The 25,789-nt window shown below is 38.8% G+C and overlaps 1 protein-coding gene across 1 annotated transcript; it reads right to left on the bottom strand.

The window, feature by feature from the left end:
- On the bottom strand, positions 1 to 21,338 carry rp1l1b (rp1 like 1b). The gene is made up of 4 exons (XM_084432379.1): positions 21,186 to 21,338; positions 17,473 to 18,102; positions 11,677 to 11,854; positions 1 to 11,555 (listed from the first exon to the last, which is right to left on the bottom strand). The coding sequence occupies exons 2-4, from the start codon at positions 17,962 to 17,964 to the stop codon at positions 133 to 135; spliced, it is 12,093 nt and encodes a 4,030-aa protein (XP_084288505.1). The 5' UTR covers positions 17,965 to 18,102; positions 21,186 to 21,338; the 3' UTR covers positions 1 to 132.
- Between the last annotated feature and the right edge of the window lie 4,451 nt (positions 21,339 to 25,789).

Here is a 25,789-nt window from a genome sequence, read left to right as displayed (position 1 = left end):
CAAAAGGCTACTAAGAAAAAAACTCAATTTAGGTTTATAGTATTTATAAGGTCTAATTATAATAGAGAAATAACCTCTCTGGAACCATTTTTACATGCTCAAAACTATTTTCTCTGATGTCGAGGAATGATTCTACGGGTTGGCTTTCAGATTATTTAAACCATTCTGATTCTTTGTCAGTTCCTCATGAACTTCTTCGAAGGAACCTGGCTGAGATTCCATGGATGATTTTGTCATCTGCTTTTGCAAGGCATTTTCAGATGATTCCCATTCACTGTCCTTTGAATCATCATTAGTCTCATTTGTTTGGTTCTGCTCTTCTTCTGCTGTATCCTCTGTAATATCTGAGAGTTTGCCCTTCTCATTTCCATTCAACTCTTCAACCTCGTCTTTTTCCACACAAGAACTCTCTCTTGCATCATCACTCTCATCCTCTCGAGTCTCTTTGTCTTCGTCTTCAACTTCATGTTCATTATCCTCTTCCCTCCTCTCTGGTTGTCCAGTGGCTGAGAGTTTGAAGAAATTCAGAGCGTGAATGATCATCTTGAAGGTTTTATGTGCAGTTTTTTTCTGTGGGTTGCCCTCTGATTCAGAATTGAAATCCACGACTTGGTTGTGTTCTTCTGTTTCCGAGTCTTCTCCATCAGCATCAGCCCCATCCTCAGACTCTACCAAAACATTAAATGAAGTTTCCCCATCTGGTTTTTCATCTATTGGTTTTGGCTGTGACACAGGCTGTAAAGCTGGAGCATTGCCATCATGTTCCCCTTCATCTGTCTCCATATCTGGCTCGGTATCATCCTCAGCTTCATCACCAGCTTCAGCTGATTCACCAATGTTGGCCACAAGACCACATTTATTTGCAATTATCTCCACACCATCATCTTCTTTCTCACTTTCTTCACCATTATCATCAACACTATCTAGGACAACATCACCCTTGTTCTTAAGAGAAGTTTCGTCTTCAACCACATCAAGATTAGTCAAAACATCAAGACACTCTGCGTCTTCAAGATTAGAAAGAATGTCTCCCTCCTCTGCTGCTTCACAACTGACAGATTCCTTGTCTTCCTCAACGTCTGATTGACTTTTGTCTGTCTCTTCTCCAGTTGTCTCATGATCACATGTTTGCTTTCGCTCTGCCAGTTCCACCTCAGCATTCTTGTCTTCTGCTGTGGTGTCGTCTTCAACAGTAGCTTTCTCTTCAGACATCTCAGTTTCAGCTTCAGCAGTCCCTTCATCTGCTGTGTCCTCGTCACCTGCATCAATCTCTCCTGCAGTTTCAGCTTCAGCAGTCTGCCCATCTTCTACAGATTCATTCTCAGCCATCTCACACTCTTCTACAGTGCCATCATTAACTGTCTCACCCTTTTCTGCAGTTTGATCATCACCTGTATCACCATCTTCTGTAGTTTCATCTTCAGCATCTTCTACAGATTCATTATTAGCAGTTGTCTCACCCTCTGCAGTTTCATCTTCATCCTCGCCAGCAGTTTGTCCATCTTCTTCAGATTCATTTTTAGCAGCTGTCTCACTATCTTCTGCAGTTTCATCTTCAGTTATGTCCTCCTCTCCAGCAGTTTGTTCATCTTCTACAGATTCACTTTTAGCAGCTGTCTCAGCCTCCTCTGCAGTTTCATCTTCAGTTATTTTATCCTCTTCAGCAGTTTCTGCTTCAGCAGTTCGTCCATCTTCTGATCCACTGTCTTCTGCGGTTTCATTTTCAGCCGCCTCATGCTCTTCTCCAGTGTCGTAATTTCCTGTCTCAACTTCTTCTCCAGTTTCTTCTTCTGCAGTTTGTCCATTTTCTGCAGATTCATTTTCAGCCATCTCATGCTCTTCTACACTGTCGTTGTTTCCTGTCTCAGCTTCTTCTCCAGTTTCATCTTCAGCAGTTTGTCCATCTTCTGCGGTGTAATTTTCATCCACCTCATCCTCTTCTGCAGTGTTGTCATTAACTGTCTCACCTTCTTCTCCAGTTTCATCTTCAGTTATTTTATCCTCTCCAGTAGTTTGTCCATCTTCTGAAGCTGTTTCACTGTCTTCTGCAGTTTCATTTTCAGCCACCTCATGCTCTTCTACACTGTCGTTGTTTCCTGTCTCAGCTTCTTCTCCAATTTCATCTTCAGCAGTTTGTCCATCTTCTGCAGTGTAATTTTCATCCACCTCATCCTCTTCTGCAGTGTTGTCATTAAATGTCTCACCTTTTTCTCCAGTTTCATCTTCAGCAGTTTGTCCATCTTCTGCAGTTTCCTTTTCAGCCACCTCATCCTCTTCTGCAGTGTCGTCATTAACTGTCTCACCTTCTCCAGTTTCATCTTCAGCAGTTTGTCCATCTTCTGCAGTTTCCTTTTCAGCCACCTCATCCTCTTCTGCAGTGTCGTCATTAACTGTCTCACCTTCTCCAGTTTCATCTTCAGCAGTTTGTCCATCTTCTGCAGTTTCATTTTCAGCCACCTCATCCTCTTCTGCAGTGTCGTCATTAACTGTCTCACCTTCTCCAGTTTCATCTTCAGCAGTTTGTCCATCTTCTGCAGTTTCCTTTTCAGCCACCTCATCCTCTTCTGCAGTGTCGTCATTAACTGTCTCACCTTCTCCAGTTTCATCTTCAGCAGTTTGTCTATCTTCTGCAGTTTCCTTTTCAGCTACCTCATCCTCTTCTGCAGTGTCGTCATTAACGGTCTCACCTTCTCCAGTTTCATCTTCAGTTATTTTATCTTCTTTAGTGGTTTCTGCTTCTGGAGTTTGTACTTTATCTAAAGTTTTATCTTCAGCTGTTTCACTTTCTTCTACTGTTTCACCCTCAGCAGTCTCTCCATCTTCTGCAGTTTTATTTTCATCTGTATTAAGCTCTTCTTCAGTGTCATAATTAGTTGTCTCACCATCTTCTGCAGTTTTATTACCAGCTATGTCATCCTCTTCAACGGCTAGTGCTTCTGCAGTCAGCCCGTTTTCTATAGTCTCTTCAGCAGTGGTCTCACCCTCTTCATAAGCTGTTTCCTCATGCTCTTCTGATTCTTCCTCAGTGTATTCTTCAGTTGCTTCCTCCTTTGCTGTTTCAGCCTGCATTATATCATCAAATTCACTAATGTCATCATTTGCCACATCTTCATCTAATTCATCAATAATCTTAGAACTGCTTTCACTTTCTTTGACGGCCATTACATCAGAATCAGTCTCATCATTCTGCTCTTGCTCTTCATCTTGTTCTGCTGCCTTATGTTGTGATGTCATCGTGTTATTAGACATCTCAGCAATTTCCCCAACTTCATCCACATCTTTCCTTAAATGCTTGGATATATTTGATTGTTTCACAGAACTATCCTCTACATAAGTGCTGGAGGCATTGTCTTCCTCTCCACCCTCCTCACTTTCTTGTTTTTCATAATCTTCCTTAATTTCTTGGGCACTGGAAGCAAGAATTTCTTTATTCATCCCCTCTTTCTCATCCTCCTCTTTGACAGCCTGAAGCCCCACGTGTTCTCCCTCCTTCTTACTGGCTGTAGATTCACTGGCAATCCCCCCGATGCTTTCATTGGTAGGAGACGGTTTCTTTATCTGGAGAATTCTTCTCAAATCAAAATCCATCATCACAGGGGCAGAATTCATCATTTCCACAGGTAACACATGTTTGGATGCCATTTTCTTCTTCAAGCATGTGTCACAAGGACAAAATTCATCATCGCTACGTTGATCACTGAAATCAGTCCCTGTCATTGTGTAATCATCATCACTTTTAGCAGGTTGCGGATCAATTGATTGGTTGCGCATTACTTTCAGGCGCCTCCGCTTTTGCTCCGTTTGAATGGTAGATTCACGTGACATGGTCTCTTTTGGTGGTCTTGGTCTTCCAGCTCTGCCTTGGATTTTTCTTAGTTCCCTGTCAATACTCGTTTGTATCCGTCTGCGGACTTCATCTTGCAATTCAATTATCATGGCGTCAAGCTGCTCATTGTCATCCAGATTCCAACGGACTTTGAACTCAGCCATTGCATCAACATAATTCGTCATAAATTGTTTTTCTAATTTGTTCAATAAATTCAGAATCCATACAGGATCAGGGTCTTGAGAAAGCCTTTTTGAAAAATGACCTCTTTGTAGTGTTGGAGCACTGCTTGAACTTGTGTCCTCTTGACGGTCTGATTCAGTTTCCTTGTTATTATTTCCAGAACTCTTGTTTGATGAAACAGGTGTTTCAATGAGTTCCCTTGGACTATCGTTATTCCTGATAGTCTCGTCAGAACCTCGGACATCTTTTAGCTTCTCTTCAACTGTGTCCATAGTCTCTTGAGTCCACTGAGCTTGACTGGCTGAATCATATTTTGATACTGGTGTTTCTGAAGCTTCCTCTTCCACGGTTTCATCAACTTCCTGTACCTTTGTCAGGGTGTCCAGGCCTTCACATTCTTTATTGATTTGGGCTTGGGTGCCATCATTGACACTACTTTTCCCAGAACCTGTTGAGCCACTGTTAACATCTACCCCTGATGATGACCTGGCTTTGAATTCCTTGTCCAGATGCTTGTTTCTTTCCTCAGATGTCTTCTCACTGTCTGTGGAGTCACAAAGCCAAAGGGACCTAAGCATGCTCATGAGCTCCTGGTATTTTTCTTTTTTACCATCTTCATCGTTAGAACCAAAGTCTAACAACTGTAGATTTGCCAAACAATCCAGAAGGCCTTGCGCTGATGTACTGAGCTTACGTCCATATACACGAGACACCTCTGGTAAGCTATTGCATCTGTCTAATTTGGGGCTCAGCAAGACTTTCATCACCAGAACTGAGGAATGAAACTTCTTCGGTTCTTCTCCCCTCTGAGAGTGATCACCCTCAGCAACTAATTTGTCAATAACTCCCTCTGCATTCACCATATGAGCATCTTCCATCTCAGGTTGTGTTTCATGTCGCAAAGTTTCATGTTTATTTTCATCCCCTGAAGGCACATGTGATGTGCATAGTGGTTCTATTGAATCAAAGTTGTCGTGAAATTCATCGCCTAAATCACACAAGGTGGTGTCTGATGGAATTTTCCTCAGCCATTCATTTACCACCTCAGTTGGGGAGGCATTTGGCAGGCAAGAAGGACTCAGCTCAGACATGTCTTCATCCATCTTGTGGCAAGACGAGTCACTCCCAATCCTTTTCCTACATTTGCTACTTTTTTCACTCTTGATGTCACTGACATTTGTATCAGATTTACAAGATTGAGTTTTTTGACAGAGTTCTGCTGCTATATTCAAACAGTCAGTGTGTTCTTCTCTTGGGTCTAGAGCAGGAACGGTCTGTGATAACATGCTATCATTGGAGCTGGCAAGTAAATTAACAGGTTTTTTGGATTTTTTGGGAGATTTTGGTGGGATAGGACTGAGATGGTTTCCTGAGGTAATAGATAAAGTTGCTGAATGACACCTGGGTGTATTGTCCTCAACTTTCTGTATCGACCTGGTGCTTAATTTATTGTTTCTTCCATCGACAACTGCAGTTTTAACATCATTCTTTTGACCATTTACTTTTAAATGAGATGATGAACTGGATATATTACTCTCTGGTCTGTCAATCATTTCAGCAATGTGTCCTTCTTTAGCTGAGGCACTTGAAATTGGTCTTTTCTGTTGTGTAGAACTGCATTTTGAACAGACACTTTGAGATTTATGGGTAACATCTGGACTTCTAGTTTTCTCTTGACCTGTGATTTCAGTGTGTACAGACATACCAGAAGCTTTGCTAGATGGACGGATCTCTTCAGTTGGAGAGCTCTGCCTCACTGAACCATTGGCAGATGAAGTATTTAAATACTTTGTTTTGGAGGATTTATTGCTTGCTACATCAACTTTGTCCTGGTTTGTGTCTCTAGGAAATGTAGAGCTGCAATTAGAGCATTTGGACTTTGATTTACTAGAGACATTTGACTTAGCCGATGCAAAACTTTTAGGTCTTTCCTCTGGGGTCTGTGTTGTTTCAGTTGTTATTCGTACTGTAGATTCTGATAAACACTGGTCAGATCTACCACATATTTCAGTCTTTGATGGACCAGATGGTCTTGAGTTCATTGAAACAGCACCTTCATCTATTTCATCAACATCATCAACCTCATAGTCTTCAACTATCCCAATAGACACTGAGGTGCTTGTTGGTGTTAAAACTCTTTCAGAGTCTGAACTAACTGAGCTGATTTTGGACTTTGCTGACTTTTTAGAGAGAGGACTTGCAGGTACTTCACGTTCAGAGTCTTTTTCAGATGATGCCATTTGACTTGAAGACTTGTTTATTGCACTGCAAACATATTTATTTGAGTTCTCTGTGTGGGATACTTTTGATTGATCACACACTGGACTCTCACCTCTGTTTAATTCCATATCTACAGTGTTTGTGGCTGTATGGACCTGACTCTCAGAAACATTAGACTTCTTGGATCTTGTAGATACGTTAGACTTGACTGACAATTTGCTTGGTGATCTGTTTGCTTTTTTATCCACACCTGCTTTAGAGACTTTAGATTCTGCAGATGTATTAGACACCACACTTGTTGATCTTCCGTCAGGCTCTTCAGCTTCTGAGAGGAGGGACTTTGCAGAAGCGTTTGATTTGGTAGGCACAACACTTGATTTAACAGTGGCATCAGATGTTGTAGATGGGGTTGACTTTACAGACAAAGAGCTTGTTGTTCTTTCTACCAGTTTATTTGCTTCATCGTCCTCCTCCACTGTTCTTCCTGAATGTTTTGATTTCTCAGACGCACAAGATTTTGCAGACATTGCACTTGATGATCGAACATCTCCTGTATCTGTGTTTCCAGTTTCTTTTGGAGCAACTCCTGAAATATTTGACCTCTGAGATCTTGCAGATGTTTTAGATGTAACTGATGCTGTACTTGGTGCTCTCTGCTGTACATTTCTAATTAGCTTGGAATCTTCTGACTTGTTTGATCTTGCAGAAATATTAGAAATAGAGGACAAAGCACTTTCTGTTCTTGCTTCCTTTTGTTTATCTTCATTGACAGGGTCTTCTGGATCAGATCTTCCAGAGACAACAGATTTCAATGACCTCGAACTTGGTGCCCTCTTCACTTTTTGTTCATCTGGTTCAACTATGATTATTTCTGAAACTTTCGATGCTCTGGATCTTACAGAAGAATTCGATTTTGCAGACACTACACTTGGAGCCCTTTCTTGGATTTCTTCCTCATTTGAGATCTCATTTTCATCAAGTGTGGCTTCAGACAGTAGGGAAATGACACTTGGAGGTCTATCTAGGTTCTGAACTTCTTCCTCTGGATACTTTGACTTATTGGATCTTACTGAAATTCTGGATTTAGTAACACTTGGTGCTTTTACTTCACTTTCTTCTTCATCAGGCTCTTCTGCCTGTACTTCTGAAACTTTCGATGCTTTGGATTTTGCAGAGATACTGGTTTTGGTAGAAATATCAGATTTTTCTGACATAGCACTTGGCACTCTGTCCCCTTTTTCCTTATTATCAGTGTTGACATCTGTTGCAGAAGCATTTGACTTTTTTGATTTTGCAGAAATGTTTGACTTTGCAGACAAAGCACTTGAAGCTCTCTCTTCTTCTTGGTCTTTTGCATCAGGCTCTTCTGCCTGGACTTCCGAAACTTTCGATGCTTTGGATTTTGCAGAGATACTGGTTTTGGTAGAAATAGCAGAAACGTTTGACTTTGCAGACAAAGCACTTGAAGCTCTCTCTTCTTGGTAATTTCCATCAGGCTCTCCTGCCTGTTTATCTGAAACTTTTGATGCTTTGGATTTTGCAGAGATACTGGTTTTGGTAGAAATAGCAGAAACGTTTGACTTTGCAGACAAAGCACTTGAAGCTCTGTCTTCTTCTTGGTCTTTTGCATCAGGCTCTTCTGCCTGTACTTCCGAAACTTTCGATGCTTTGGATTTTGCAGAGATACTGGTTTTGGTAGAAATAGCAGAAACGTTTGACTTTGCAGACAAAGCACTTGAAGCTCTGTCTTCTTCTTGGTCTTTTGCATCAGGCTCTTCTGCCTGTACTTCCGAAACTTTCGATGCTTTGGATTTTGCAGAGATACTGGTTTTGGTAGAAATAGCAGAAACGTTTGACTTTGCAGACAAAGCACTTGAAGCTCTGTCTTCTTCTTGGTCTTTTGCATCAGGCTCTTCTGCCTGTACTTCCGAAACTTTCGATGCTTTGGATTTTGCAGAGATACTGGTTTTGGTAGAAATATCAGATTTTTCTGACATAGCACTTGGCACTCTGTCCCCTTTTTCCTTATTATCAGTGTTGACATCTGTTGCAGAAGCATTAGATTTTTTAGATTTTGCAGAAACGTTTGACTTTGCAGACAAAGCACTTGAAGCTCTTTCTTCTTCTTCTTCTTCTGCATCAACAAGCTCATCAGTTAAAACATCTGAAATTCTGGACTTATTGGATCTAGTTGAAACGCTTGATCTTGCTGACAACGCACTCTGAGCTCGTTCCTCTTTTAAATTATTTGACTTTTCCAGTCTTTCAGAAGCATTGGATTTAGATGACATAGCACTCAGAGCCCGTTCCTCTGCAACTTCAACTCCATCACTTACAGTGACTCCTGAATGATTGGATTGTGCTGAGAATGTACCATGAGCTTGTTCTTCTGTTTGGTCTTTTTCTGAGACCCTTGATTTAACAGATTTTGCAGATATGTTAGATTTAGAGGACAGCACACTTGCAGATCTCAAATCATCTCTATCTTCAGCCGCAATATCTGCTACCATATCAGATCCTTTGGATTTCTTGGATTTAGAAGACCTATTGGATTTTGTTGACAATGCACTTGGTGCTCTTTCCTCTTTGTCTGGTGATTTTTCTGTGCTTTTGCAAGTTTCTTCAGGTGCTGTTCTGTATTCGTTTGATGTTTCAGAGGTATGTGATGCTGCATACACTGCAGATAATCGATCATCATCTCCTGCCATTGCTGACATTTTGGACCCTTTAGATCTTACAGAAACGTTTGATTTAGCAGATATTGCACTTGATGCTCTTTCCTCCAGTTGCTCTCCGTCTGACAGATTAGATTTTTTTGACAATGTGGAAACTTCAGATTTGTTTTCTGTCTCCTCCTCCTCCATCTTGGACTTTTTGGATTTCAATGAAGCATTTGATTTGATTGACAAAACACTAGAAGCTCGTTCCTTCATTTCTTCTCCTGATCCTGGTGTTGGGGTTTTCTTGGATTTCCTTGATCTTGCAGATGTAGTAGAATTTACAGAAATAGTGCTTGATGCTCTTTCCTGAACATCCTCATTTTCCTGTGCTTCATCTTGGTCTGCCTCTGAAATTTTGGAGGTTCTGGATCTTTTAGAGATATTTGATATTGATGACAAAGAGCTTGGCGATCTCTCTCCTGGTAACTCCACTTGAGTAGCTGATTCAGCTTCAGGTGTGTTTAATTGCACTGAAGTATTAATTGAATTTAAACATCCCCCTCCTTCTTGAAGAGAAGCTGCTTCTGAAATGTCAGACTTTTGTGAGACAAATGATTTAATAGAAACGCTGCTGGGAGCTCTGTCTTGCTCATCATCCTCAAGCTCGCTCAGCTCAATTGACATTCTAGATCTCGCAGAAATATTAGATTTTATCGAAATGGAACTGTGAACTCTCTCTTCTGTTTGATCATCATTTGTCAGATCTTCAATTCCAGACTTGTTTGATGTACCAGATTTAACACTTGACGCGTTCTCTTCTATTCTCTCCTCAGATGCCCCATCAGGTCCAGAAATACTTGATTTAGATGACACAGCACTTACAGCCCTCTCCTCAAAATTGTCCTGTGAATTAGCAAGCTCATCAAAACAATTTTCTGACAGTTTGGATCTCACAGATGTATTTGATTTAACAGACATGGCACTTGATGTTCTTTCTTCAGAATTTTGTTCCTCAGACACATTGTCTGAAACTTCAGTATTTCTTGATTTGTCAGATCTATGAGACTTTATTGACATGGCACTGTGTGCTCTACCATCCTGTACGAGTACTTTTGAAAAATTTGTTTTATTTGATTTTCCAGAGGTATTGGATTTTATGGAGATAGCACTTGAGGATCGCTCCTCTATTATTTCATCATTTACTTCAGTATTCTCTGGATCATTTCCATTTTCATAAGGGGCTGATAACTCAGACAGAGACTTTGTAGACATTTTCGATTTGGCTGACGTTGCACTTAGTGCCCTTTCTTCTGTTTCTGTATCTTGAACATCAGTGTCTTCTAGTTGACCGTTTGATTCAAAAGCCCCTGGAGTCGTTATGTCCTTTGAGAATACACATTTATACGTTTCTGGTCCAGACAAAGATTTGGGTGAAGCAGATGCTTCAGACCTGACCGCTTTATCACCTACTTCTGGACTGGCAAACTTTCTGGACGTTTTAGACTGCCCTGATGATGAAGCTTTGCTTGGTGGTCTTGGTGATAAATTCACCAGAGATGCAGGAGATTTACAGGGTGTAACAGAACATGGGTTTGGTTCAGCATCTTTGCTTTCCTCATCTTCGCTCTCCTCATCTTCCTGTTGGCCAAGGGATGCTCTCGAGATAGTTAGAGGGAGATCAACAGCTTCATCATCTTGGTCCTCTTTCAGTGATGCTAAAATTTGGGAAGAAGAGCTCACGACGGATATAGGCCTTTCATATTCCTCTACAGGCCGAGTGATTTGAACACTAAATTGATCTTTAGGAAGGTTAGAGGATATGACATCTGGCCTGTTCTCGTCATTATCAGATGCGTGAGTGTTTTCATGATTGTCTTCTATAGCACTTGTGCTCTTTGTTTTAGGGGACACCGAGCGCACTTCACTTCGACTGCAGCAATGGTTAATGGTACATTGTTCAATCGTGGTGTCGCCCTGCTGCCCGATGGTCTGTTGAATGCAAGTTGCCTTTTCCACTACATGCTCTGTGTACTCTTCACTGGACATTGTGCGCATGCTGTCAGTAGATGCCTTCTTGCACACTATTCTCCGCGAGGATGCACTTGAGCTTGAGGATCTGATGCGTCTTACAGATCCTTGACTGGGAGGTACAGGATTCTTCCACATGTCATACTCTTGACAGTTAGCGCAGCAGTGCTGGCAATGTGACTCTTCAAAATGTCTTTGGTAACATTTAGTGCTGTATGTCTCCTCTGCTTCACCAGCAGAGAGATAGTCGGCTTCTGAGCAACTCTCTGCACTGCCATGAGAGATGGAACAAGCATCATCAGGTACTATATGGGATTCATTAAAAGAGCTCTTTGACTTCTTGACCTCTGTGGACCAGTGCAATGTCTCGTTGTGTAATAGTCGAAAGCGCACTTTCATCTCCATTGACAGGCTTCCATCTTGGTTGACCAGAACTCGCTTTTCAATGTCATCGTCCATCATATTTTCTCCTGTATGAGGACAATCGCCTCTGTGCCTTGGAGGTAACGAGTTGGTAGGTAAGTTGGTAAGTCGATTTGGAAACAACTTTTCAGATGAGGTGGACAGTCCTGCTGATCTGTTGCTTGAGTCACACTTTGGATGGATGACACTTCTCTTTGTTTCTAGTCCAAAGTTGACTTCAAGAAAGTAATCACAATATTACAATAAATATTAAATATATTGTACAATATTTTTTTTTACTGTGAAGTTATAGAAAAATTAATGATAAAGAAAATTACTTTTTGCAGTGTTACCTACCATTTCTCTTAGCCTCCTTTTTATCACTGCAGACACTAGAACGTGGCTTTATGTTCAGCTTCGGAAGTTTGTCATAGGAGTTCTTCCTGAAGCTGTCCAACAGGAGTGGGTGGAAAGGCTCACGTCCCACACAAAACAAAATGCTCGGGCACTGCAGCAGACTTTGCACACTGTCAATCTGAAAAACATGCAAATACCTCTCAACATTAGAGAGACTGTCTTGCTGGTTGATTACAATATGACAGAATCAAATTGATTGAGATCAGCAATATCTGGCTGAAATTAAACAGCAGGGATTATTACAACTGCCAAGTTCTGATGAGGAAATGTGCTATGATGGATTGAAGCCATACCAATTAAAGGTTAATGGCCATGGGAAGTCAAACCATCTGGTGTATACATTTTCCCACACTAATTTTTAATCATGAAAACAGTGATCTGAAAATGTGTGTGTGTGATACATTATGCAGGGTGTTTTCGGTGCATGAGTCAGTACCCATGGGTCAGCACAAACAACAAGTGTACAAACAAATAGGTCATAGGTCAATAAAAAAAAAAAACTCCATCCGTAATTAAAAAACTAGTGTGACTACATTAATGTTTCTTAAAAAAAACAAAAAAAAAACAACGAACAATCAGCATAGTATCATAGTTCATCTGAGAGCTTCATTCATCAGAGCTGTGTTAACTTAGGTTATAAATATTGGGGATGTTAAAAAAGAAAGAATTATTTTTATGTTGAGACAATTTAAGGTTTTAAACTTTTTTGGGGGATGAGTACTATGGTGCTTCAGTCTTGTCTAAATAACCTTTTGACTGTAGTCATCCAACAACATCTGAGGTTGAACCAGGTTCCAAACTCATGAAATCAGAATAGACTGTGTATAAATAGAGAAAAAGTACACACATCAACATCACATATCACTCTTTAACACAATACTAACTTTATGCTAAATCTGCATGCTTTGCAGTTTTAGATCTTCAAAACTTTTCAATTTTGCAGCGGATTTGAAGATAATTAATTGGAACTGTAGAGGATGCGAGTATCTCAAACTTTATGTTTTCATGGCATTGACCTGCTTCTGTTGGTTCAAAATAGCTCTGATTTGAGCAAGATTAATAGTTATTCTCTGGATGCTGGTGCATCACTGCTGTGCAAAAATACAAGTAAAGGAATATCCTGATCATATCTAACAAGAACAGCAGGAAAGGTTTATTCAAAGATGTTTAAAAAGAGTGAATGAAAGATGAGAAAGCTTCAAGGCAATCAAGAGAATGACATAAATAATAAGGGTAACACTTTATTTTAATGTGTCCTTGTTACACACGTTACATGTATTTACTATAGTAATAACTATAAATCAGGCATAATTACATGCAATTAACCCTCAACCAAATCCTGATCCTGCCCTCAACCTATAGTAAGTACATGTAGTTAATTATTATTACTCAGTACTTAAATCTGTAATTACACTGTAACAGGGACACATTAAAATAAAGTGTAACCATAATAAGTAACAATGTAATTCTGTTATACTAAATAAGGTTATAAACAGTCTGTTTGGAGAATGCAAATGTTTATATCCAGATAGCCATCAGTTATCATCAATTTGATGCACACTTTAGTGATCCTGACCGTATTTGTGCAAAGTAAATGTTTTTGTAAGAATATTACTGCCTGTTGGAAAAAAAGTTAAGTGTTGAGTGTTTTTTATTATTATTATTACTAGTAATGGTTGCCCTTTCATTTGGAACCTAACATAATTGACAAATGATTTACTAAATTCACTATTCAGTGAGGGAGTCAGTCATTCATTTTGACCCAGGCTGCGTCCGAAAGCTTAAAAATGCTGCCTTTGGAGGGTGTATTCCAAGGTAGGAATGCAATGTTAGCTTCACTTCCTGTCTCCATACCTTCATTTGATTGAGGCAGCATAAATGTATCATTTCCTGCCTTTGATATCCCACAATCCTGTTCATTCCATTCTGTGATGGTTAAGCTAAAAAATAAATATGGCATCTGAAAGTTGCGGTTGGTGGTCAGTTTTTATGTAAATGTACAGTTTTGTCAAATGGTTTCCACTTTCAATGTAATAATTTTGTGTTGTAGTAATTAAATAATTCATTTAGTTTTCATCAAAGCTATTTTGCTGTAGATTATTAAACCATTTTGCTGCCTCAGAAGAAGTCTTTCTGTTTTGTAAGGTTCCTTTGTGTGCAATCGCTGCCTGCAAAGTTATTGCCTGATAGGGTAATGAAGCAACAAGTCGGCTGCCTAAGCTTTCGGACGCAACCTTAGTCAAACAAATGTTTTGTGAATGTTTTGGACTAACACATTAAAATAATCGCTTCATCAGAGTAATTTGTTCTTGAATTGGGCTTCACCCTTCTGGTACATGCAGGAAACATTATCCTGTACTCTTAAGATGTAACTAATGCCACTCCACAAGATATATCTGACGAAACTACATATTGACGCACACATCATTTTCATTAATAGAGATGAAGAAATTAAATATAATTATTTAAAAAAATGTTGTGATCATTTTATTTGCAGTCTGGACCCCAAACACTATACTAAAGTAGGCTGCTGCGCTGCTGTTTTGTCATTTGCCTTGCCCATCAACTTAAGCTCAAAACTTTATGGCCTGGTTTCACAGACAGGGCTTAGATTAAGCCAGAATTAGGCCTTAGTTCAATTAGGACATTTAAGTAGCTTTTATAAACGTGCCTTAGATAAAAACATTACTGGTGTGACAAAAGTTTTGTCTTGAGACAAAAGATTTTAAGATATGTTAGTGCAAGTTAGCCTAGAAATCTAGATGCACCCTAGTGGCAGGAAATTTTATTTTGCAGCCAGGGTCATCTAGCAACTCACCGTTGGCTTGTGAGCTGGAAAAACCAAACTGTAATCAGGCCAATCACATCGTGTATAGAGTCGGTGGGCGGGCTTAACATAATGACGGCAGAGTTGTGACGGTTCCGCGTGAATTCCCTGCAACTTGAAAACAAACAAGATGGCTGCTACTGCTGGCAAACAGCGGTCTTTCGAATCGGCTTTGGCCACGACTCTGGAAGACTTGGAGTTAAGCTTTTCTTTGAGAAAAGAACAAAGAACGGCACTGAAGTCATTCTTAAAAAAGGAAGATGTGTTCTGAGTTTTGCTGACCGGATACGGCAAAAGTTTAATCTATCAACTAGCTGCTGGTGGGAAAAACACTCTGGTTGGTTGTAGCGCTATCCTATTGCGTGCGGAGGGAATTTGAAGGACAACCGTTTATCTCGCCCCTCGGACACCCAATGGTGTGTTCCCAGACACAACATCTTGATGTTGGTCTGGCTTATCAGGCTAAGTGCAAGTTACTTTAAGTTAAAACAGCTCAAACATGCATTTTAGTCTGGGACTAGGTTTTAGCCTTGTCTGTGAAACCAGGGGTATATCTTCAAAGATACACAAGGGTCCTGATGGATTCTGTTCTCTTTCTCTTACATGTTCAACTTTCAGCCAGTGACAAATAAAGCTTTACTCTACTGCTTGTCGAGCTATTTCTGGCATTGTCTCGCTGCCATTCGTAATGTTATCCATGTATCAGTCAGGCCCCTGTGGAGGGGTGTGTGCCACTTTACAGCATGTTTTCTATGGGAAGTACATGCCTGTGGCAGTGCTAATAGGATGTGCCTGCTCTACCACAGAGGACCAGCAGTGCTGACCAGAGTCAGCAGTGAGTCCAGCTCTGATGGGCAGGAAATGCCTGGATCGACTCCAGACATTCTGTGGACTCCAAGCCAAGAAGTGTTCCCCTTTTAAAGGAACAGCACTTTCTCTGCGTACAGCGTGATGACACCATTAGCACTGTGGCATACCATGCCGTACCCTTGCGTGCAAACACATAGAGACAGGTCTTGATTTGATAGGACAGCCTCTGGTTGCCCTCGGGGCTGTATAAGCTTCTCACCTTTTATCAGGGTTGCCATAGCTCAGTCCCAGAGGGGCTATTTCTTACACTGCCCGGGCCACCCTGTCCACCTCTTATCTACCCAAACCACCTGCAAACTGTAATTCTTTATTTTTTCCTCTTCCGTGGTCTGTGGCATTTGCCCTTAAGCGCAAGTGGGAGTGATAGCGACTAAAATGAACTTTAAGCTGACTGATTTGCTCAAGTAATCTTGTTCTCAGCATTATGACCATTTCATAAATCAAACAACACGATCTTTGGAGACTGTCACTTTCTTTGGTAGACTCGAATAACTATGCACAAAAATCGAATTAAAAAGCTCAAAATCAGAGGTCCCACAGCTTGGGGACTTTCCAGTTGTCAGATGTGGCGTCGCTTACATATACTTAGCTTCCTGTAAACATGTGTTTTAGCTAAAATGGGAGCTATGGTTACAAACAAAGGATAATAAAATAAAACATTTGCTAACTTATCTGCTTGATAAATTTTTTCCAGTTTCAACCACTAGAGGCCTCTGTGTCCTTAGCACATGTGCTTCTCCTCCCAACTGACAGCTGATCTTACATAATTTAGGTCAGTTACCAAAGGAAAAAAAAAGGAAAAATAGCTACATGTACTTTATTGCAAGGTTAACCCAAGTTCAAATTAAATATTTTATTAAAATTTGGAAGGAACACGTTCAAATGATCTATCCAATCAGCACGAGATGAGGCCTAAATATATATATACATTTCCACATCACCTATGTTCCTCGACATTTTTCTGCATCCCTCTGCCACCCCTACTCCTCACTATCAGCTGGTTACTATCCCAGCTGAGGACACGGGGTGAGTACTTTGGGTTCGGGCCAAATTCAGAGCACAGAGAACCCTCCCCTCAGACAGCACACCAAATACGCATACTCTCTTATTCTATATGATTATTTGTATGTGTGAACGCATGAAATGTCTTGAAAATATAAAAGCAAATGATCTGCAGGATGTGCAACACCACTGAACTGATCAAGACTAGACAGTGAATTCCAGGGATGTGCGCCACTCAGAACTGAATTCAGAATGAAGTGATATTGAATTGAGCTAACAATCAAGATGCAGATTTGGAAGGAAGTAGAAATAAAATGTACTGATTTTATAACTGCTATAAGTATACATTTTAACTACAAAAGAAAAGACAAAGCTTGACAAAGTCTGAAAGTTTAAAGAAGTTTGCTGTTTTTGAGAAAACTGTTGAAAAGTCTTGAATTTTGAAGGTTTTATATAGAAGGTCTTATAGGCAGACATTTGTCACATAAATTAGTTTATCATATTTGTTTCCGGAAGTACAAAATACTATAAAAAGTAGCTGATATAGTGACTATATCACCTCACACCCCTTTTTCTTTTCTTTTTATTGAGCATGACGTGTCTGGATGTTGAGTATAATTCCTACATAAGTGATTTTGTAAATAACTGATTTATAAGTTATATATATATATTTTTTAAACTTGAGCTCAAAATTTTATATAAGAGCATAAACATCAGTACATACACTATAGTTCAAAAGTTTGGGGTCACAAAGTCTCTTATGCTGCATTTATTTGATCAAAACAGTAATATTGTGAAATGTTATTACAATTTAAAATCACTGTCTTCTATTTTAATATATTCTAAAACATCATTTATTCCTGTGATGGCAAAGCTGAATTTTCAGCATCATTAATCCAGTCTTCAGTGTCACGTGATCCTTCAGAAATCAATCAGATTTGGTGCTCAAGAAACATTTCTTCTTATCAATGCTGGAAACAGTTGTGCTGCCTAATATTTTGTAGAAACTATTGTATATATTTCCAGAAGAGACTCACCTTGTGGCCTTGCAGTGTGTAGAGCTTCCTGATGAGACACTGCATGAGTTCAGAAACCTCGTCCATGAAGAGCGGAAAACTGCGCAGGCTCCTGCGGTGCAGCACGATGGTCCTCCGGACAGAGGGGTCACTGTTTTTCACAAGCACAATCTTCCTGGAGTGTCTGTGATGATGGTGGTGATCTTCACTCTGTTCAGGAGCTTCCTCGGGTCTAATGGGCCTTCTGTTTGTATACTGCTGAGCGTGTGGATGTGTCTGGAAATGATACCACGGGTTCGAGTAAGCTCCCGAGGCCTCCGAAGCCATCGTCTTGGCCTGCTGGTGATCGAAACACAGATAACATCCACGATCCTCCAGCGGTTCCAGTTTAGTTGAGCCAGAGGAGCCTCTGAAGGATGTTGCGGAGGAGTGCCCATGGGGGAAAGAGGGCTTTAGAGGTGGGTCATCTGTGATGGTGTCAAAGCATTGAAAGCTTTGCTTGTGGGAGGCCATTTTAACTTCATCCAATGGCCTGTGGCAGATGTCAGTTGACTGTAGTTTAAATCAGAGGATAAAGAGACCACAGGAGAACATAGCAGGGCTATACTCTCTGGCCCAGCAGATCACACTCACTCATCCTCTCCTTCCACTCTACAAAAGACAAAAACACAAAACGCATGCACAGGTTAACATCACCAACAGAGCATTTCAAATAATACTGTGTCAAGCACACTAGGACAACATTTGATATTAGGGAATTTTATAACGCTTAACCAAATTGGACATAAATGAAATTGAATTGTTTAGGCCTATAAAACAAATTTGCAGATATGAAACATACCGTAAGTATGAATAAGAATGTGGGCAGTATCTGGAATTCAAACAGTTTTAATATTTAAATAAAAAAATGTAATGTAAATAAAAATGCTATGATGTATTGTAAAATGAATAACATACAACTAGGTGATTTCATTAATAACTTTGCTTACTTGTCAAAAGTCAGATGTTCTTGCTTCCATTAAATATGCTCTATGGAAAACATGATTATCATGTTTTACACAAACTTGTGGAGTTTATGCAGCAGTGCTACTGTCATTAAAGATAATGCTTCATAAAAATCATGATAACCCTATTCAGCTATCACTCAAATTATAGGCTAATAATATAATTTGTAATGAAAAAATAGTGCATAATTATTCATATATATATATATATATACACACAAACAAGAATTGTGCTGTACTATATGCTTGCACTTGAATGCTTACATCGCATACTATAAGAAACATAAGAGCATTGATAATAAAATGAAGAATTTAATGCAATTGCAAACTAGTTGATGAGAATTTTCTTTGTGTAAAGACAATCCGGAGAAACCTGGGCATAAAATAACAAGCTTAATCAAGAGGATAAACTCACAAGCTGAAAATACTGAATACCTTCAACTCTGTCCTGTTCTTAACAGGATTTTAAATGATTTGCTGAGTGATCCACTTAAACATTTACATTGTCATGAAATTAAGTGTTTTTAGATTACTAACTTTACATTTAAATTTGAATTAGTTGTACTTTAACCTATCTCCAACCTTTTATAGCAGAATCGAATTAAAGTCTTTTCTCAATCACTTTCTTGCAGAATCAAGCTTCTTTACAGAAAGCACGGTACATTTATAATTCAAAGTCTTTTTGTCCATTGCAACTATTGAAACTGAAAGTATTTTTGGTGTTGATGTCGAACCAAAACTGAAAACAGATTTAACATGTGACCAAACAGGTACATCTGCAGGAATCCCACTGGCACATCATGACAGCACATTTGTGCCTGGCACACTCTACAGCTGAGGGAGCATTACTGAGCTCAAGAGACAGAAATGATGGACAGATATCAGAGACTAAGCAGGGATAAAAAGAGCAGACTTCGCCTAAATTAGACTAAAGAGCTTATCTACAAGTGCAGGGAAAAAGTGGAAGCAACGTGACAGGATGAAGCTGCAGTAGAAGCCTATTTACACAAAGAAGCACAAATGTGAAAATTAAGTAATAGCAAAGTCATGTGATTAAAGAAAGCAAAAATGTCAAGCAAGAAATGGAAAGACATGCTGATTTGTTCAAAGAAAAGGTAGAACGCTAAATCAGTCAAGTCTAACATAACTATTAACATACAGTACAACAATTCGGATTTCTTACGTCAGATCAGTGAATATGCCGCCTTATATTCTAATCCACATTTTTTTCTGTGAAAATGATTTTTTTTTTTTTTAAGGACCATGATCTCTTGGGGAAAAAGAGGACCATGAATCCTCAGTTCCAGCTCTCTTTTTCAACTCATGCTATCAGAACAAAAACAGGGAAAGGATCCAGGCTGTGAGTTTTATTGCAAAGCAGGACAAAACCAGACTCTTTAAGTCTTGCAGAAGCACATAATAAACCGTAATGTGCTGTACATTAACGTTCAAAAGTTTGGGGTCTAAAATCAATCATTTAATTCAGCAATGATGCATTAAATTGATCAAAAGTGACAGTAAAGACATTTCTAATGTCACAAAAGATTTCTATTTCAAATAAATGCTGCACAACTGTTTTCAACAATGATAATATGAATTGTTTCTTGAGCAGAAAATCAGCATATTAGAATGATTTCTGAAGGATCATGCGACCATGAAGACTGGAATAATGATGCTGAAAATTCAGCTTTGCTATCGCAGGGACAAATTACATTTTAAAATATTTTAAAATTGAAAGTATTATATTATTATATACGTTTATATATATATACTTAATATATAAACTATATATATATATATAGTTTATATATTAAGTATAATAATATTTCATACTATTGTATTTTGGTAGAATAAATGCAACATTGGTAAGCATAAGAATCTAAAAAAAATTACTGACCCCAAACTTTTGAACGTAAAGAACGTTTTTTTTGCATGTGTATATAGTAGAAAATGCCCTATGATCACAATGTCCAGTCACAGTATAGCATGCATAAATAAATAAAATAAATAACTTTAATACTGAAACTTCAGATTTTTCAAAGTATATGATTTCAACTGAAGACATCCTGTGGAATCAGGAAAACTGAATCTGTATGAGTAAAAAGAAAAAAGAAAAAAAGAAATTCTAATAAATTACCAGGAGGCCTGTTCCAATATCTGCTTTTGATGAGAACATTTGAAGAAAAGAGAATGCAAACAAATAATATGTATCATATGATATCAATTATGTTACCCAAAACTAATAAAATCCTGTGATGCAGATGATCTGTAAGCTCAAAACACCATATGAAAAAGATGTCAAACAAACCTGAGTTAAGTACGTTTTAAGCATCATGACACACACAGATCTTTGTAAATGCAGGCAGAAAAGTTGAATTCTGACTAGTACAATCCTATAATGCATCCCAGATAACTGCACCGGTGTTCCTCATTATTCTACAGTGCTTTTGCATGCACCTGATTTGATATTCGTGTATTCACTTAATTCTGATGAACACCAACTCCATCAAAAAACACAGACTGAAGCACAAAAATTTTAGAGATTCTTTAATTTCCCCATAATGATTTTTTAAACCAATGAGGTTTAGCCAAGGTCAAGGTAAAGACTGTGAAAGCACCCGACAGTCTTAATTACATTTTCAATTAACTGTGATCCAAATGAACCGGGAAAATCTTCAATGTAAATTCAAACTGTCCCTTAAAAAAAAAAAAGCACTGTAAAATACTCACCATCAAAAGAACCATGATCACAATGTTGAGAAACCAAGCATCCTCTTGAGTTTCCACACGAGAGCTGAGAAGGAGCAGGAGCTGCTATGAACTGCCAGCTGAGAAGCGCTTGTCCCACCAGAGGCCTATCTGCTAATCGGTCCTTGGGAAGCTAAGGATAGAACGGAAAGCCTTCTTAATTACCCTGAGACTGCATCCAAATCTGCTGAGGCTTTGGACATGTGACTAGAACTTGGCCATTGCATAAAAGAGTAGACAAACTTAGGACATTGTCAGTAAAAGACTTATAAGGGCACTAAAAGTTCATATAGCAAATGGGCAATATTTGCAGGATCCACAGAACACATAAATAAAGCTTAAGCAGCCTCAGTGTGTCATAGACGGAAAGTTCTGTCGAAGGAGTCTTACAGTTCATAGGGGACATGAGCATGAACAATTAAATATATCAATCGATACTGATAAATTAAAAAGTCTCTAATACTGGTCAATAACACTACCGGTCAAAAATTATCATGTGTTTCATATGTGACCCTGGACCAAAAAACCAGTCACAAGGGTACATTTTTCTAAAATTGAGATTTATACATCACCTGAAAGCTGAATAAAAAAAATGATTGAGAAAATCACCTTTAAAGTTGTCCATTTATGTTCGTGATTGTGCTGCATTCACTCACAAAAATAAATGTTTTATATATTTACGGTAGGAAATTGACCAAATATCTTAATGGAACCTGATCTTTACTTAATATCCTAATGATTTTTGGCATAAAAGAACCATGTATTGTTGGCTATTGCCACAAATTTACCCGTGTGACTTATGACTGGTTTTGTGATCCAGGGTCACATATATATTATATGTTTTAAACTAATTTATTCCTGTGATGGCAAAGCTGAATTTTCTGCATCATTACTCCAGTCTTCAGTGTCTCATGATCCTTCAGAAATCATTCTAATATGCTGATTTCATGCTCAAGCAACATTTCTTAATCAATTGTGCTGCTCAATACATATATATTTACATAATGCATGTCTAGCCAGTTGTAACAATTTAATGCATCCTTGCTAAATAAAAGCATTCATTTCTTTTAGACCCCAAACTTTTGACCAACAATAATGTCATGTTCAGTTTTTGTTTCAGTTTGGTTTTTATGGACTCTTATTCTGTATTCCATTGTTTCCTGTCTTTTCTGCTGTGATAGGTATAATGTATATAAAGTCTTATATTGGAAATAAAGGACCATGATCTCTTGGAAAAAAGAGGACCATGAATCCTCAGTTCCAGCTCTCTTTTTCCCCTCATGCTATCAGAACAAAAACAGGGAAATGATCTAGCCTGTGAGTAACAGGACCAAACCAGACTCTTTAAGTCTTGCAGAAGCACATAATAAACCGTAATGTACTGTACATTACCATTCAAAAGTTTGGGGTCAAGATTTTTTTTTTTTTTTTTTATCAATCATTTAATTCAGCAATGATGCATTAAATTGATTTTTTTTTTTTAAAGTGACAGTAAAGACATTTCTAATGTACCCAAAGATTTCTATTTCAAATAAATGCTGCACAACTGTTTTCAACAATGATAATATGAACTGTTTCTTGAGCATAAAATCATCATATTAGAATGATTTCTGAAGGATCATGTGACCATGAAGACTGGAATAATGATGCTGATAATTCAGCTTAGCTATCGCAGGGATAAATAACGTTTTAAAATATGTATTCAAATAGAAAGCAGTTATTTTAATAATATTTTACACCATTATTGTATTTTGGTAGAATAAATGCAGCATTTGTGAGCAGAGACTTCTTTAAGTATTAAGAAAACTATTTTTAGTTTTTTATTATTTATAAAACTATTTTAGTATTAAGTAGCATCTCGCTACTGTCAATAAGCTAGATTACTATGGAGGTATAGTAATTTTTAAGGATCTGGTCTGTGAAGACAAAAAATGCTGTCTTAGTCCAAATAGGGGTGTCCCATGAAATGTCACCATTATAACATTAGGTAAGGCTCTTTGCATTAAAATCATATAATGTGAGTGATTGAATAGTCAAACATCTACAGGACCTTATCACTAAGCACAGAGCTCAGGGTATCTGGGATGATCCAGTTAACTTGATGGGTGGCCCAGATGGAAATGGATTAATGGCTCTTATTCAGCAGTAATTAGAACAGTGCATATCACATTGCTGTCCTAAGGCAACCGTTGTGATCCAAACCAGCATTATTTTCATCGAGGCTCTGCCAGCAATGACAAATTCAATTGATCATCTGACATCTTTAAAACTGTGCTGATTCAAGCCAACTGGAAAGTGATTCAACAATCAAAAGTGCATATGTGACCCTGGATCACAAAACCAGTCACACGTCGCACGGGTATATTTGTGGCGATAGCCAACAATACATTGTATGGGTGAAAATGATAGATTTTTCGTTTATGCCAAAAATCATTAGGATATTAAGTAAAGATCATGTTCCATGAAGATATTTTGTAAATTTCCTACCGTAAAGATCTAAAACATTTATTTCTGTGAGTGAATGCAGCACAATCGTTAACATAAATGGACAACTTTAATGGAGATTTTCTCAATGTTGCGATTTTTTTGCACCCTCAGATTCCAGATTTTCAGATAGTTGTATCTCGGCCAAATATTGTCCTATCCTAGCAAACCATACATCAATGGAAAGCTTATTTATGCAGATTCCATATGATGTATAAATCTCAATTTAAGAAAATGTACCCATGTGACTGGTTTTGTGGTCCAGGCCAGGGTCACATATTTGAGCAACTTTTCTCTTTGAGTAAAAATACTTTGATGACTTCACAGCTTGTTGCTGAATAATGGAATAAACACACAAAAAGTTAACTAGACACCTGCCTAATACCGCACTTATCAGAAACTGCACCTTGTAAAGATAGGCTGTCCCAAACTCCTGTTACCACATATTATCTGGAAATTGCACATATATTATTCATCCAAGCCTTCCTACGAATGGTAACTCAAGGGTGAACTTGCGTTCTTCCCATCTGTCTGTGTGTCATAAGAAGCTTGGCTGAGCGGATGGGTGAGTGTGGCCATAAGATTGTTTTTCTCCTGAGTCATGTGCTGTAAGACCCCAGTAGAGTTCACACCCCTGCCTCCTCCCTCTCGCTCTTTCCTGAGTTAAGGGACCTCCCTAAATATGTTTTAAAACAGTGGAGACGGACTGCAAGAATTCCAAGGAAACAACAAATATCCTTTAAGATTTTCATGATTTCTGGATAGAAAGTTATGCGACAAGACAAAATATTATGCTTGCTAAAAAGTCTTTATCTTTTGAACATGAATATTTAAAGGTACTATCCCATAACTGAATCTAGCCAGGGGCATTACTTCTTTTGTCAGGCTCACACGTGAGCTCTGAGAACTTCTGACACCTCGGCTTAGCTGCCGCTTCCTACACTGGCATGTCAGGCCTAATTACTGCAGAACTCGCTTTGATACAAACTGTAGCGATGTTTGACTAGTTTGTCTTTTAGGCTACACCTTGTATATGACTTTAAGTAAAATGTTATAAAGTACTTACTTTTATAAAATTAAGTAGGCCTAAGTTATAAAATTACTGTAATTACATTCTACATTTCAGCTATCGTATGGCTTCAGAAAACATATGCAAGTATATTTATATATATTAGTGCTGTTAAAATTAACGCGTTAACGCATGCAATACATTTTTTCAGTTTAACGTGTTGAAATTATTTTACGCAATTAACGCAGCTGTCACAGCATCCGCTTTTTCCCCGACATCCTTTGGCTAGCATTACAATATCACGCTCTTATTTATGCAAATGCTTTTAAACCATCCAAGCGCGATAAGACAAAAGAGTAGGCATTGCTGTACTGGCGCTCGCTGTCTGTGAATCTCCTGTCTGTGCGACACAAACACACTCTTGTGCGCACAGAAAGACGCTTCTTGAACAGACAAAAACACATAAAATTTTGCCAAAATTACTTTTTTGTTTGAGAATCCTCGTAAGCACAGTCACATCGGTTAAATTAAGTTTTATATGAATGTAAAGAGTTGTGAGAAAATGTGAATCAGATCTGCACCATGTGCAGCAGGTCTTAAAGTGACAGCAGTCTAATAAATCTGTTGCTGTTTGTCATTAAAGGGATAGTTCGCCCAAAAATGATATTTAAGCCATGATTTACTCACCCTCAAGCCGTTCGAGATGCATATGTCAATATGCTTCCGGTGGCGGTCGGTGCGCGTTCATGGAGATGGATGCTGGCATATGACGTTAGGACGTAGCGTAGGAAGCGTCGTGACGTAGAACGAACGCAGAGTTTTGTTTTGCTCTGCTCTCGGGCTGCGCTGTTACGCTCGTTCTACGTCACGACACTTCCATCTCCATGAACGCGCGCCGACCGCCACCGGAAGCCAGTTATTTTCGTTTATAAAGTTTTAAATATGTATATTTTTACGACAAAACCACACGGATTACCCTCAGAAGGCCTTCGTTTATCCCCCTGGAGCCGGATGGATTATTTTTGTGAAGGATGCGTGCACAATTTGCGACTTGGAGCAGCTGGACCCCATAGCTTCACATTCTAACCACTGA

This window comes from Rutilus rutilus (genome assembly GCF_951802725.1).
Source record: "Rutilus rutilus genome assembly, chromosome: 15".
NCBI lineage: Eukaryota > Metazoa > Chordata > Actinopteri > Cypriniformes > Leuciscidae > Rutilus > Rutilus rutilus.
Note: the sequence above shows the minus strand (reverse complement) of the source record. Positions and strands in the feature narration are given on the sequence as shown.

What these genes read in the sequence shown, in the direction of transcription:
- rp1l1b (XM_084432379.1), bottom strand. Translation starts at nt 17,964, where the DNA reads ATGGCCTCCCACAAGCAAAGCTTTCAATGCTTTGACACCATCACAGAT. An exon ending in ACACACTGCAAGGCCACAAG is followed by an intron (nt 11,855 to 17,472) that starts GTGAGTCTCTTC and finishes CATGTTTTTCAG; the next exon opens with ATTGACAGTGTGCAAAGTCT. An exon ending in AAAGGAGGCTAAGAGAAATG is followed by an intron (nt 11,556 to 11,676) that starts GTAGGTAACACT and finishes ACTTTCTTGAAG; the next exon opens with TCAACTTTGGACTAGAAACA.